General features: G+C 38.7%; 1 protein-coding gene across 2 annotated transcripts in view; it reads left to right on the top strand.

The window, feature by feature from the left end:
- The window catches only part of IL1RAPL1 (interleukin 1 receptor accessory protein like 1), a 1,474,879-nt gene that overhangs the window by 1,410,436 nt on the left and 51,674 nt on the right, over positions 1 to 12,769 (top strand). For both annotated transcript variants that reach the window (XM_032330360.1, XM_032330361.1), the window contains exons 7-8: positions 7,101 to 7,233; positions 9,315 to 9,460. In XM_032330360.1, coding sequence (XP_032186251.1) covers positions 7,101 to 7,233; positions 9,315 to 9,460 — 279 coding nt within the window. The remainder of the gene's footprint in view (positions 1 to 7,100; positions 7,234 to 9,314; positions 9,461 to 12,769) is intronic.

Consider the following 12,769-nt stretch of genomic DNA (forward strand, 5'->3'; position numbering starts at 1 on the left):
CTGGGATGGAGCCAAGTCAGATCCCTGCTCAGCCTGCAGTCTGCTTCTCCCTCTGATCCTCCCCCTGCTCATGCTCTCTCTCTCTCTCTCTCTCTCTCTCAAATAAATAAAATCTTTAAAAAAGAAATACAGTGTAGCTCATTGTAAGTTTCCATCATTTGATTTTTAACAACCTACTTACAGAATTTCTGAAAACTGTAGTAACTGATTCCTACAAGCTGGTATGAAGCAGCTCCAGCCCGAAAGTAAAATAACATCTGAATGAGGAGGCTCTGCATTTGCAATGTTGGAGGCTAGTTTACAAGACAGACTAGGCCTGTTGAGATAGGCTGGAGACATGTAACCTTTAATTAATGAAGCTTTGAAAGAAAGGAACCAAGGGAAAATGCAAGTGCAAGAGATATTAAGCAGGTTATTAATTTCAAAGTATTTATTGAGTTTCTAACACATTCAAGACACTGTAATGGGTCCTAGTAATATAAAAAGGTAAATACACATATAATTTCTGCCTCTGGGGAATAAATGCTCTAATTGCTGGGTTAGGCATGCAAACAAACCAGATATTGAAAGGAATATATTATCATAAAATACAGATATGTCCTAAGGGCTATGGGAGGAGAAAAAACAGAATGACTATTTCTAGAAAAGCCAAGTCATACTTTTGGAAGAAATGGAAATGAGACAAATTTAAAGCAAAGAATATAATGTTAAAAAGCATGAGAATGTGAAATGAATCATTGATGGACTGCTCCTAGAACTCAGATGCTAAAAACTTGTGAATAACAGACACGTCCTGCTTCCTCAACCTAAGATATAAACACAGTGGTGTCATTTTGAATTTCTTAATTCCTATTTCCCAACTGCGTAATCCCCTAAATAAAATCTCCCCATTCTATTTTCCGAATTTTCCTATCTGCCCTTATTAATTCCCATCTGCCCTTATTGGGTAGAAGTACATCATCTCTCCCCAGGTCCCTCCTTGCTCCAGGAATTTCCATCACCTCTCAGTTCTTATTCGACCTGACAGGAAGGGATGATAGTCCTTTCTTCCTACTTTCAAACATAGATAATACACACTTGGGGCCCAAAGTCACAGTTCCTTGATACTCCTGTGATGAGCCATCATTTCTTATTTTTTTAAGATTTTATTTATTTGATAGAGAAATCACAAGTAGGCAGGAAGGCAGGCAGAGAGAGAGAGGGGGAAGCAGGCTCCCTGGCTTGATCCCAGGATCTTGAGATCATGACCTGAGTCAAAGGCAAAGGCTTAACCCACTGAGCCACCCAGGCACCCTGGCCATGACTTCTAAAAAGAACAGTACTTACTGGATGGACACAGCTTTCCTCCCCAACACTTAGGCACTTGGGGAGGCTCAGGTGTGAGCTGGACTTTACCTGGCACTTTACCTGGCACAGTGAAGTCATTCTCTCGGGACTGACTTCACTGGCTTCTACTGTCCTTTCCTGTGAGCATAGCTGTGCTTAAGAAGGAGCGTGGTCTCCTTTTGTGCAGCCACACAAGCAAGTATAATTGAGAGAAACCACACTCAAAAATCTATTCACGCAACAGAGCTTTGCTCAAGTTGACTTTCTGTCCTGATTGCATTGAGAAGCGGCTGGCAATGCCCCAGTCTACCTCTCTCTCTCTCTGTCTTCCCCCTACACACATACTGATGCATGTAAATTTAAAAAATAAAAAGTATGTTTTTCCACCTTATCAGGCTTTCTATTTAATCTCCACTTTGAAAGGTGTCCTATCATATTGATAAAGAGCGTAGTGATCTATAGTCACTGCTATCACCTTTTAAGAAATTATGTGGAAATAATCCAAGATTTGTGAAAACTGTTCCTTATGTGATCCTGAAGTATTGTAACATTCTAAATCCTTCTTTCTTCCCTCTGATCTGTGGAGGCCGAGAAAATTAAGGCCATCCCACCTCAAGTTTAGAATTAGCACAAGCACAGCCATCTTAGCTTTGGCAGCCATCTCAGTCCCAAGGGCTGAACTTTCCCCTACTCTACTTTAGTTCCAGGGACCCCCCCCCCCCGACCCTGCTTTAGTTCCGAAAACTTTAGTTTAGAAAGTACCCCACCCTGCAACACCCCGGCAACAGCTAATCAGCTTACTGCAGAAAAGTCTGAAACTTCTCCTCCTCCTCCTGCAAAAGCCTCTTGTAATGACCCAAAAAAAACCCTGCCTTAACTAGCCTCAGGGTCCAAGTCCCTACTCCGCAGCATCGGGTATACTTGGGCCCAAGCTTAAGCTTGTAAAATCAACCCTCGTGTGATTGCATCGGTGTTGGCTCCTTGGTGGTCTCTCGGACACGAAAACTTGGACATCATATGATCCAATCCCAGTTTTGCAAATACAGTAAGAGTGATTTCCTTAGAATTCAGATGTGATTATGTCAGTCTCCTACTTGAAACCTTTCCCCAGCTTACCCAGCTATTTTTTATCTTTATGCCTTTAAATGGAAGGCCCAACTCTTCAACATGGCCTCCATGGAGGGATAGGGCTGCCACTGCTCTGGTCTAGTCAGTGCTCCAATCCCCATCCCCACATACACTTGCGCTTCAGCCCTTCCGAAGTTATTTATTTCCTCCAAAGTTCCTTGGTATTCTTTCATTCATGCTATTTTCTCTCAGCCTGGAGTGCTTTTCTGTTTTTCCTTCCACCCTCTTTTTTATTCCTTCCATGACTTCCACTATTTGACCCACAGCAAGCCCAGGCCAAGTCTGCTTAGATTTCCCCTAGGTGTCCCTATAACACTGCAAATAACTCCAGTACCGGCGCTCAAGGCAAGGTAGGTAGCGAAAGATCAGATGAGCAAAGATGACTGAGAAAGCAAATCATTCCTCATGATGGGTGCAGTAGCCATTTCCTAGGTGTGGCAGCACAAAGTTTGCAAATGAGAGACATAAAGAATTAGGTATGGAAAAATCACTTTCTCTGGGAAGGTGGGATAGTGACAGGAAAGACAAATTCTGATCTCACTGAGAGATTCAGTTCACTTCTCTGCTAACTAATATCAAGCTGAGTTGCTAATGGCATGATCATTATTTATAAACCTCCATATTTAGTAAAACTAATGGGAAATTAGGCAGTTTCTGGAGATTTCTATGTATGAGTTCCAGTTACTTACTCCTATCTAAAAACTAAAACTTGGGGCACCTGGGTGGCTCAGTGGGTTAAGCCTCTGCCTTTGGCTCAGGTCATGATCTCAGGGTCCTATAGGATCTAGTCCCACATCGGGCTCTCTGCTCAGCGGGGAGCCTGCTTCCTCCTCTCGCTCTACCTGCCTGTCTGTCTACTTGTGATCTCTGTCTGTCAAACAAATAAAAAATCTTAAATTAAAAAAAAATTGGGGGGCGCCTGGGTGGTTCAGTGGGTTAAGCCTCTGCCTTCGGCTCCGGCTCAGGTCATGGTCTCAGGGTCCTGGGATCAAGCCTCACATCGGGCTCTCTGCTCAGCAGGGAGCCTGCTTCCTCCTCTCTCTCTCTCTCTCTCTGCCTGCCTCTCTGCCTACTTGTGATCTTTCTCTCTGTCAAATAAATAAATTAAATCTTTTAAAAAAATAAAAATAAATAAAAAATTTTAAAAATGTAAAAGAAAAACCTAAAACTTGATCTCTTGAAAGACAGATTATGTAAATTATTGAAATATATACAAATTGAAAACTCTGTAATATATGTTGATTCTGTTGACATGTGATGTTAATCATCACACCAGGTAGTATTTTGAGATTTACTGTTGAATACATGACTATCTTGACTCTGTAACAGGTAGTTCAGCTGCATAAAAGCTGGCCCTCTTATAAAAAGGCAGAAGCAGGGGCGCCTGGGTGGCTCAGTGGGTTAAAGCCTCTGCCTTCGGCTCAGGTCATGGTCTCAGGGTCCTGGGATCGAGCCCCACATCGGGCTCTCTGCTCAGCAGGGAACCTGCTTCCTCCTCTCTCTCTCTGCCTGCTTCTCTGACTACTTGTGATCTCTGTCTATCAAATAAATAAATAAAATCTTTTATAAAAAAAAAGTCAGAAGCAAAGAATATTAGATTTTAGATTGTTTTGTAACATTGGATTGACACTTCCCATAGAAACCCACAGTTCATTTCCAGTCAATAAGATTGACCTTCAGTTATCTATTTTGTAACCTACTTGAAGCTCCGTTTTGTCTCTTAAAAGCTTGTAGACGTTTTCTGGATTTTCTTGTCACTAATGTATATAGGTTCAAAATCCATGAGGTATCACTTACTTGGAGAATATGCAGACATAAACAGAGATAAAAGGAGAAAGCTCTATCACATCATCTTAGAAGTATTAGATAAGCAAGAATTTATTTACAAATCGTTCTTATACAATGGACATAGTTACAATAATGATATTAATTTTATCCAATAAAAATGTTCTTATTGTAGAACTTGGAGAATAGAATTTATTTTTTTAAGTTTTTATTTGAATTCCAGTTAGTTAACTTACAGTGTAATATTAGTTTCAGGTGTCTAATATAGTGATTCAACACCTCCAGACATCACCCGGTGCTCACCACAAGCGCCTTCCTTAGTCCACATCACCCGTTTGACGCATCCCCTCATCCGCCTCCCTTCTGGTAACCAGCAGTTTGTTCTCTAGAGTTAAGAGTCCGTTTCTTGGTTTGCCTCTCTCTTTTTTTTCCCCTAGGATTGTTTCCTTTCGTAAATTCCACGTATGAGTGAAATCATATGGTATTTGTATTTCTCTGACTGACTTATTTTGCTTAACATAATACTTGAACTCTGTCCATGTGATTGCAAATGACAAGCTGTCATTCTTTAAAGCTGAGTAATATTCTGTTTTTTATATATGCTGCATGTTCTTTATCCATTCATCAGTCAATGAAAACACTGGGGTGCATATATCCCTTTGAGTTAGTATTTCGTATTCTTTGGGTAAATACCTAGTGGTGCAGTTGCTGGTATTTCTATTTTTAACTTTCTGAGGAACCTCCATACTGTTTTCCAGAGTGGCTATATGAGTTTGCGTTCCCACCAGCAGTACAAGAGCATTCCCCTTTCTCCACATCCATGCCTCTTGTTTCTTGTGTTGTGGATTTTAGCCATTCTGACAAGTGTGAGGTGATATTTCATTATAGTCATGATTTCTATTTCCCTGACGATCAGTGATGGTGAGCATCTTTTCATGTGTCTGTTGGCCATCTACATGTCTTCTTTGGAGAAATGGCTGTTCATCTCTACTGTCCATTTTTTATTGGATTATTTGGGGGAGGTATTAAGTATTGTAAGTTCTTTATATATTTTGGATATAACTTTTTATCAGATATGTCATTTGCAAGTAGGTATACTCACGTAGTCACTCATAAGCACAATTTCAGGAGATGTCCACTATTAACTCGTAACTTAGCTCTGAGGTTTCCAGTCTTTAGGACTCTCCTTCTTTGCACTTTAAGGTCATTTAGTTGTCAGTGTCCTTGAGAATCTTTTCAAGAATCTATGAAATTGAGAAAATCTGCTTGCTTCGGATGCAAACGAAGGTGTCACTGGGGCTCAGCTTTCATCCACTCTTATAGTACCTGAGGGAAAGGAAAAATTCTTTCTCTACCACTCAAAAAGTCTTCCTGCTGGCCTAGGAATTGGTATGAGACAGATTCACAGGAGAAAAAATACCCAGTTTTATTATGTGCTCATGGAGGCCCAATAATGAAATTGATTCCTAAAGAAATGACCAAGGCAGGTAGCTTTTATAATTTTTAGACAAAGATCCAATAAATCTGTGAGAAATTGACAGGACAAAGAAAACTGAACTCTGAAAACTTCAGTTAGTAAGGAATTCTAAACAGATTTGGGCTGCAGTTGAACATAGGTAAAAAGTTAACGAGGGTTGTTCTTACAGCTCTAACTCAGTCTCTGGCGATAAGGGTGTCTTCTTTACTTTCTGGTTCAGGAAGGGGACCTTTCACTTGGGAGATTCATGTTGTGCTTTCACCAACACAGAGGAAGATCTTCTTGTATGGGCTGGACACAGAGGAATGTCCTTCTTGTATGGGCTGTCTCTTAAGTAATTTTTATTTAAAATAATCAGTATGCCAAAGCGGCCCATCTTGGGGCAACTCACTCTTGGCACTCTACATACCCTAAGAGTTTCTTTGTCCCAGTCCAAGCTGGAGTAGGCCCTTATGGCTTCCCATCTTGTTGCCCATTTTCTGACTCGACTTGGAGGCACCAGCATCTTAAAACTTCCATGTACAGGAATATTTCAGTTCTCTAATGCCAGCCAAGGCTTGGGGGAACCAAGTATATGCAGAATGGTCTAATCTGTCCAGAAATAGTCCTTACTTTCGCAGGTATTAAATTCACTTCTGCCTTTTAGTCAGGGACTTCCACATACCTTATTAAGTAATCAACCAATCTGTCTTCATCATTACAGTGGTTTCTCCTGAGTAGCATGTTAAAAGAAACTAATCTCCACAGTAGCATCATTGATTTTACATCTAATAAAAATCCCAAGTATTTACTCTCATGAGTTCTTTGTTTGTTTTTTAAAATGTACATTTCTACCTGAGCATATGTTAGTTTCCTTAATTAGAACATTACTCCATATATAGCAAAAACGTGTTAATAAAATTTTTAGGTGCTCCTGGATTTACAGTTCCTTCTTTTTCACATCGATTCTGTTTCCTTTCCATTTCCTGCATTAAGGACTAAGAAACACCTTCTAACTGCCCTGTGAAATCCTGTCATTACTAACATTCTGTACCCTCTGATACTATACATTGAGAAGGGCACATCACCTCTGTGGTATCATTCCCAATAATTCATAACTTAAATCTAATCACGTAAAAACATGAGGCAAGCATAACTGGAAGAACCTTCTCTAAAATAGCTGACCAGTTTTCTTCAAAATCGTACAAGTAACTCCCATTTCATTAAACAAGCTGTCAAAAGCACATATTCTGTAAATTTGACAAGGATTAAAAATAGCTGAAAAAACATTTTAGGTAAATGTTTCATTAAATCAATGAGGTGATTAAAATGTTACCTGCCAGTTTGCCTAAAAGAAGAGTGTACAAATAGTTTTATAACACATTTCCATCACTTCTCTCTGCAGGCGACTCAGCTAATCTAACCTGCAGAGCTTTCTTTGGATACAGTGGAGATGTCAGTCCTTTAATTTACTGGATGAAAGGAGAGAAGTTTATTGAAGATCTGGATGAAAATCGAGTTTGGGAAAGTGACATTAGGTAAAAATATTTTTTTTCTTTTAACTAGTACAGTCAAAGTTAACATTTGCTCTGTTAGTGAACAGAAAGTGAGCTAAAGGAAAATAAAGGGGTCTTCCTTGTTTGGGAGGGGTTACTATTATAATAAAAATATCTCAACATTGAATTGCCAAGAGGCAAAACACTGTGGAGACTGACTGTAGAATTGCAAAACATGAATGCCATTTGCAAAGAACTTAAGGGAAATAGAAAAGAGTTTTTCCCTAAGAAATAAACTGAATATGAGACAGACCAAAATGCCATCAAATGTGGAAAATGTGATATTGTGCCTTTTGTTTATGAGCTCTTTTTTAGAAAATTGTCAAGAAGAAATATTAACAAGGACTCAACCAAACAGTCTCTTTCATTTCCTTTTATGTGTTTTTACATATTTGAGCCATCAAGTAGACCATAAAGCACTTGATAAGAATGATAAAGGATACATAAAATGTTTTCATTGTCTTTTTTAGACCTACTTTAGGTCTAAATATTAATATAGTGGGAATGATAAAGAATGACCATTAAAAAATACCATCTATTTGGATGCCTGGATGGCTCAGTTGGTTGAGTCTCTGCCTTCGGCTCAGGTCATGATCCCAGGGTCCTGGGATCAAGTCCCACGTCGGGGTCCCTGCTCATTGGGGGCCTGCTTCTCCCTCTGCTTGTGCTATCTGACAAGTAAATAAATAAAATCTTTTTTAAAAAAATACCATCTATTTTGAGGGTGTAATCTTTAAACCTCTTTTTAAAAACTTATTTATGCATTTACTTTTAAGTATTGAGGTATTCAATTATAACTAAACTTATGCTTGGACATAGATACTCATCTTTAATCATAGTATAAGTAAGCAAGCATTATAAATAATAATTAAGTTATAACAGAATCAAAATGCTGATCGTGTGTAAACATTCACCGATCTGATGGTCACATCTTCTGGGTATATATGAGCATTTAAGCTAAGGTTCCTCTTCCTAAATGTGAGGATTTTTAAAACCTGATCAAAGGTGTAAGTGAAAAAGTTTTGCAATAGCAAATAAAAAACATATAAAACTGTCATATAAGGTTATTTTTATTGGGATCTTCTTCCTGGCAACAAATACACAAGAATATTGCACTCCAGTTGGGTTTGGAAATACCTAGATGGACAATTCTCCAATACATGCTATAACATTCCTGTACCATTTTTCACATTTGTAAGTTCGTTATTATCCTTTAACCATATACTTTAAGATGTTAAAGTTAAAAGAGAACAATAAACTTCCTAACTTTCCCCCTCTTTTTGTGGGTGCTGAAGAAAGGGTCTGGAAAGGTGTAATTCTACAATAGGAAGTATGGCGCAATATGAGTTACCAAACAGATGAGAGGGTGGAGGTGGAAACCTTCCATGCAGGGAAAGGGAGCCTCACTTGGAGGTTTCCATTCACTCTAAAAGATTATGAAACCCTTTGACAGTGAAGTTAGTGTTTACCATTCATTTTAATGTTAGAATTAAGCACCTCCTCAGAATATTTAGTCTATGGGCTTATAATTTCATGATTCTTTTAAAATAGGCAATTGATTTGTATCGTTTAAAAAAAGGAAAAAAGCCAGGCTAGAGAACTTTCAAGTGAAATGTCAAAACGGCTCCAAAATCTTCTATTTTTTTTTTAAAAAACAAAACTAAACTAAACCAAACTGACCTATATAATTAGTCTCCCAGCCTAAGACATTAGAATTTTTTCTCTCACCTTTACTATATCATATTTCTTAAAAGGAAAGCAGTTTGTAAAGTTTTCTTAAGGTCTTTCTCGCCTCTTTATTATGACAGTGTGATTGTCCTGCTAAGAGATATAATTAACTGCAACTTCATTAGCATCTCCAAAAACAAGCTTCCTCATTAGAAATGAAGAAGAAAAGCGCATAATATAATTTAATTACGATAGCATCAACCGTAGCCAAATTTAAAGCACAGATGCTGTAGGTATTTTCACCTCAGATTTAGATTCATCTAATTTTTTTTTTCTCTTTCACGTCTGTGTATGTTTGTGTGGGGTTTTTTGTTTCGTTTTCCTTTATATTTTAGAATTCTCAAGGAGCATCTCGGGGAACAGGAAGTTTCCATCTCATTAATTGTGGACTCTGTAGAAGAAGGTGACTTGGGAAATTACTCCTGTTATGTTGAAAATGGAAATGGACGTCGGCACGCCAGTGTTCTCCTTCACAAACGGGGTGAGTGTCACCTTCTAAGCTTGAGTAGTCCTGAACCTGTAATGTGAGGGAAAGAATTGGGAACCAAAAAAATACTGTGCTTTTCCACATCAGTTTACCCTAAACAAAATAAGCACAATAGCATTAGGGCCATCGCAATGGATAACACAGTGGATGCGTGACTAGCTCAGGCTAGAGAATCAAATATGAATCCCTTGTTGGGCTTTACCCAGAATCTTGGGGTTGGCATATCACATCCCTAAGCTTCAGTTTCCAGATACTAGCCAATGGGGAAACAATGGTGGCAACTCTTTAGTGTGTTCTAATGATGAAAGAAGACAAGAAATGTGAAGAGCTTGGCACAGAACTTGTACGCAGGAGATAGGAAGTTAAATGCTATTTATTATTGTTGGAAATTAACAAACCAATCAAAAATAATGGGAAACTTTAAGTCAAAGATTGTGTTGTTGTTGTTGTTGTTTTTAAGATTTTATTTACGTATTTGACAGACAGATCACAAGTAGGCAGAGAGGCAGGCAGAGAGAAAGAAGGAAACAGGCTCCCCGCCAAGGAGAGAGCCCGATGCGGGGCTCGATCCCAGGACCCTGAGATCATGACCCGAGCTGAAGGCAGAGGCTTTAACCCACTGAGCCACCCAGGTGCCCCAAAGATTGTGTTCTTTCTTTGAAGGTTCTTCCTTTAGTGTTAAGAATTATGTCTGAGGGATTCCCCATTGCAGTACTTCTTGACAGTTTTTTCTAGCTTGGATAACTTTAGCATGTGTAGTATCTTTCCAAGATTAACAGTAATTAATTGATTAGTCATTAAAAAACTAACACTCAGTTATTATTCATTAATGATAATTCAAGGAAGATAGATTTTGGTTGAGTACCATATCTGCTGCACTAAAATCTGATTCCACAGCAAGCCCAACACAGTAGGCACAGGGTTAAAATATGTATAAATATATATTGAATTTGTTCAAATTGGAGACTATTAAAAAACAAAATTCGACTGAGTAAATTTGTAGATCTAATTGGCTTTATTAAATGACTCGTGAATAGGGAAGCTCTGAGCAGTAGCTCAAAATGGAAGGTTTTTATAGGAAGGAGGGTGGTGCAAGAAATTATTAACGAGAGAAAGAAAGAAAGGATTGGTTCAAGCCTGGACACTTTCTTTAGGGGCTGAGTACAGGGACAGGCAGGGGTTTTTGTTGTTTCTTTTTTTTTTTTTATCATGCAGATGAAGTCACTGGTGCTGATCGGGGAAATTTCAAATTGACTTTTAAAAGGTCACACTCCTGAGATAGGTCAAAACTGTAATTAAGTCTTGGTTTGCTATTGGGGAGGGGAGGCAAATGACTCCAGTTTGGGCTTGTTTTTTGTGTTTTGTTTTGTTTTGTTTTTTTCACAAAACAGTTGTGAACTTGGAGCTTTGCCTTCATTGCAGAAATTTTTCATGTGCGATACAAAAGAAAAGTGGTTTTTTTCCTACATTATGCTAAGTGAAAAGTTTCCAGCTTTGGGAACAAGTATACTTGGCATTCTCTTACTCAGCAAATTTATAATGATTTTAATTTCAAAGCACAAGTTTAATCCTAGACGCTTTGAGGTTGAAAAAGAAAGAGAACATTGAAGACTGCCCCCCTCCAACTTTATTGGGCAATAGATTCTCTTTGAACAATGCTATTGAAAGCTATTAAAACAGACACCTCTGTTGTCAGGAGACTACAATATTAAAAGAGTCTACCTTTGGGAGATGTGAGTAGAGGGGAAAAGTAAGGACAGGTAGCAATGATTGTTTCTTTCTGTAGCTTAACATATATAGTCAATAAAGGAGTTGAGCATAGAAATATGATACATATGAAAGGACAGAAACAGCTTGCCAGGGTTGGAAACAACTTAAATGTTGTGTAATTGAACCATTCCATAACATATTGCTAAGTGATCAGTCACTTTATACTGGATCATATTCCCTCTCAAGGAAACCAGTTCTATCTCTGAAAAAACCTATTAGAAAGCATCCCTATTTCACTATCTGCCCACCCCTTGACCCCAGTTCTACACTTTTAATCTCTGTTCCCCAAAACAGCCCATCAAAAGTTTGTTGACCTTTGCCATGATCCTTCCGAGGCTTTACTTCCCTTGATGCAACTTGCTTAGTTTCTTTTATTTCTTTTTCCTTTCTGATGATACAGTACTTTCACCATCTTGGTCACTCAATTGAACATGCTCTAATTAAAGAGTCTGAATTATTTCTCAAGAAGGGAAAGAGTGGAGAGAAGATATAGGACACATATAAAAATCTGTTCACTTGGACAACGCATTTCTTTTTAGGACTCGGTAGGAGTAACAGTAAAGAATTGCTTGTCAGGGACCAAGAATTCCTGTCTTCTTAAGGGTCCTTCTAGCTGAATTAAGAATCAAATTGACATGAGACAGATTAACAGGAGAAAATCAAATTTAATAGTGTCCGTATGGGAAATCCTTACAGACATGGAAATTCCAAAGACGGGCAAAATGAAGCATATTTATTATCCTGAACTAAGAAGGGGGTAGGGCTCTGGGACTTCAGAGGAAAGGAATGTAATTCACAAAATGATAAGAAGAACAGATGTTTGGTAATTAGATGTTTACCCTGCCATACAGATGGATCACTCAGATAAAACTTATTTCTGCTCATAGCCCTTATTCTGGAAAAGACCTTCAATTTCGAGTCTTCTATGTGTTAAGGGAAGGGCAAAAGTTTCTCTTGAGCCCTCAGGGTCTCAGTTGCCTTCAGCTTATAATAATCTTCATGCCAGAGTGGTCTGTCTTGGGGTGGCCTGCCCTTGGCCCCTACACCATCATAAAGAGAAAAGAAGGAAAATGAATTGTTTCTAAGGAGGATAAACTATTAACGCTCTGTTCTTATGGATAAGCACACAGCCAGGAAGGGTCAAACACCCCCAGGCTATTTTTAGCATGTGTGGCCCAAGGTTAAGTTGCCCACAGCTACAAAAGCTTTCAGACTACAAAAATAGATGATTGAAGAATCAAGGAAATTATTTGAAAAACTTTCCCAATACTGTCGGATTCCCTAAACATGAAGAAAAAAACTGTGGCCAGTGTTGGAGCAGTCTTTAACACTAAAATCCACAACGATTTTCAAATATGTATTTATACTGAGAGAGCATTTTGTTTTTAGTAAAATAAAAGCATTAAGAAGCAAAAAGGGTTGCTGAGGGGAGGGGGGTTGGGAGAAGGGGGGTGGGGTTATGGACTTGGGGAGGGTATGCGCTTTGGTGAGTCCTGTGAAGTGTGTAAACCTGGCGATTCACAGACCTGTACC

Source organism: Mustela erminea, chromosome X, assembly GCF_009829155.1.
Source record: "Mustela erminea isolate mMusErm1 chromosome X, mMusErm1.Pri, whole genome shotgun sequence".
Taxonomy (NCBI): Eukaryota; Metazoa; Chordata; class Mammalia; order Carnivora; family Mustelidae; genus Mustela; species Mustela erminea.